The following is a 3,091-nucleotide window of genomic DNA, read 5'->3' on the forward strand; positions in this document are numbered from 1 at the left end:
AAGGCAAGAACCTTACTAAACCATTCCCTTAACCCCCAACAAGGTAGCCAACGTATCTCTATATAGACCGTAGAGATATGAATGGTGAAAATCTTTTACTTTATATAGACAGTAAAGTAATGCCAAGACACCACGGACAAATGATAAAGAAGTTTCACCTTCAACATAAGAAACTAGTTATTAAAGTCACTAATACAAAACCAAATAAAAAGTGCGAAAAGATTAAAAATCAAAAGTATTACGCTAAATGCTTGTCTTCACCAAGTGATGTAAGAGACTTAGCCAAACATGGCCTTTGATTGACAAGAACTCTTACTATCAATCTTGGATCCCAAGACTACTACACACACTCTAAGGTGGATGATGGATGATGGTGGTGGATGTGGGTGTTGTAGTGGTGGTGGAGTGGTGGTGAAGTGGGAGAGAGGTGGTTTGCCAAGGGATGCCTTTGAAGTGAACCAAGCACCCCTATTTATAGCCTGAGCAGAAGCCCGGACACGGCCTCGTGTCCGTTGGACACGGCCCCGTGGCCATTCTCTTTCTCTTTCTTCATTAATTGCAATTGTCTGTATTAGGCTCCACACGCCCCCGTGTTCGCTGGGCACGACCCTGTGTGCAGAAGCGTATCTGTACTATCAAGAGTTGCAAGATTTTGTGAATCTTAGCGTTGACCACGCCCCTTCTTGAGCTGGGCACGCCCTCATGCTGGGAATAGAGGCTTCTATAGCTTTGTCATTTTCTGCAGACACCTGACCACGCCCCCGTGTCCAATGGGCACGGGGCCATGGTCAGCCCTCTGTTTCTTGTTTTTGCTTGGGAAGATGCTGTCAAGGGGTCGGGCATGCCATGTTTATTCCTTTTCTTTGTATTTATGTTAGTTTTTGCTGCATATTTGTTCGTTTTGTTAATTTAAGCTCATTTGGTCCTGAAAATACAAAAGGAAGACAAAGGCACACTTTTTCCAACATTAGTACTAAAAAAAGGTTAGTTTTATGCCTCATTTGGTGTAATTTATATGTTGCATTTTACACACATCAGTGTTCACCATAGGTTATCCACGCCCTACCATCCTCAAACAAGTGGGCAAGTGGAGGTCACGAACCAGGGGTTAAAGAGAGTCCTTGAGCGGTCAGTTGGTCAAAACTGCAAGGATTGGTTAGAGAAGTTAGATGAGGCGCTATGGGCTTTTCGGACAGCCTACAAAACGCCTATTGGGACTACTCCATTTAGGCTAGTTTATGGAAAAGCATGCCATCTACCAGTTGAGTTGGAGCATAAGGCAATGTGGGCTCTAAAGACTGCTAATTTGGATCTTAAAAGCGGAGGTGAAGCCCGGTTCTTGCAGATTCATGAACTTGAAGAGTTGCGATATCATGGCTATGAGAGTTCCGTGTTATACAAGGAACAGACCAAGAAGTTACATGACAAGCGCTTAAAGGACCACAAATAATTAAGCGGGAGATCTGGTCTTGCTTTACAACTCTCGGTTGCGTTTGTTTCCGGGAAAGTTACACTCAAGATGGATGGGTCCTTATACGGTGAAGAGGTGTTTCCATACGGGACCGTCGCGATTGAGAATGCCGATGGTGTAACTTTCAAGGTGAATGGCCATAGATTAAAACATTATTTCGCCGGGCCGATCGATTCGGTGGTGGAGGTTATCAAACTCCACACCCCACGCGCATAATAAGTGTGGGGAGGAAAGTCTATGCTATCGAGTCGATGATTAAAAATGTAGCATGCGTGTTTTGTACGCTTAGGGGTAGTATTGTCTTATTTTTAGATTTGTAGTTCTTCCATATTTTTTGTTTGTTTTTTCGGTTTTTGGTGTGTTTGTACAGTTTTTAATCATACCGAGTGAAGAATTTGAGTTAGAACAATGTTAAATCAGATTTTATCTTGCAAAAGTGGTGTAAATTGGTCGAAATAGCCTCCGAAAATGGCTTCTGTAAACATTCTGCTGATCTGCAGTGTTGGCACCGTCGTGCCCTCCTAAGCCAACACTTGCATTCGCACACCCGTGCTTCCCAAGATCCAGGGTGCCCATCAGCCGATGTCGGAACCGCACAACTGTGTCACGCTTGGCGCGACCATGCAAAATCACGGGGACAAATAAGTCAGAGGGGTATTTAAAGAACCTTTATGCAATTAACTTTTCAGAAGTTCAAAAACCTAGCCGCACATCCGTTCCAGACCAGTTTCCCCTAAAAAACTACCCCACTTTTTGCAAGATCTCTTCAATTATTCAAACAATGTATGTGTTTTACTTAAATTTTTCGTTTTAATCCTGTTCTAGACTTAGGGTTTTTGATTTTCTTCAAGAAATTGGGGTTCTCTTCATAAATACAAAGGAAACCCTAATTCTTGGAAGAATTGTGTACTTCATGAACAACTAGTAGGATTTCTACCACCTAATCACCAAAGAAATTTGTTGCATTTGAGAAAAATTTGATTGTCCAAGTGATTGGGGCTGATTCTGCAAGTTACAGAGTCACACGGTAGTGCCATCGTTGGCACGACAGTGTCGATCCAATGTGTTACAATGATCAGGGCTGCACTCCCCTTAGCACTGGTAGTGCGATTGATTCGCACGACCGTGCCAAATGCCCAGATCAGAACAAAATGTTCTTAACACTGTGCTCGGCTGTTCGATTTACAATTTTTTATGTTCTACACGTTTCTAACCTAATTTCCTTATGCAGATGGATCACCCATTCCTCCTTTTCGATCAGAATAACCCAAGAGACCACCCATGTCTCACCGCCCTTAATGAGCTATGGCAACGCAGAGAGCAATTCGGAGAGCCATAGAGACTGAGCTGGGATGTAATGGAAGAGCTCAATCAATCTGAGCGACTACAAGGGACGTTGTCGCTCCCGTTCGCCCGACTACTGAATATCAGATAACCTACCTACCGCGAGCTTACCTTAGAGTTTTTGGCCACATACTTATATGAGAAACCTAAGGCGAGCAGAAATCCAGATTTCCGTAGAAAGAAACAAATTAACTTTCGGCTAGGTCGTCGATGGCATAACTGGACCGTTGCAAAGCTCGGGATCTACACAAATGAATTAATAAATTCTGAGCTCTT

General features: G+C 43.3%; 1 protein-coding gene across 1 annotated transcript; it reads left to right on the forward strand.

The window, feature by feature from the left end:
* The first annotated feature begins 1,015 nt into the window (after nucleotides 1-1,015).
* LOC110894372 lies at nucleotides 1,016-1,450 on the forward strand. The gene has a single exon (XM_022141596.1). It carries the CDS (start codon nucleotides 1,016-1,018, stop codon nucleotides 1,448-1,450), a length of 435 nt encoding a protein of 144 aa, XP_021997288.1.
* The last annotated feature ends 1,641 nt before the right edge of the window (nucleotides 1,451-3,091 follow it).

The sequence above is a fragment of the Helianthus annuus genome, chromosome 2, assembly GCF_002127325.2.
Source record: "Helianthus annuus cultivar XRQ/B chromosome 2, HanXRQr2.0-SUNRISE, whole genome shotgun sequence".
NCBI classification, from domain to species: domain Eukaryota; kingdom Viridiplantae; phylum Streptophyta; class Magnoliopsida; order Asterales; family Asteraceae; genus Helianthus; species Helianthus annuus.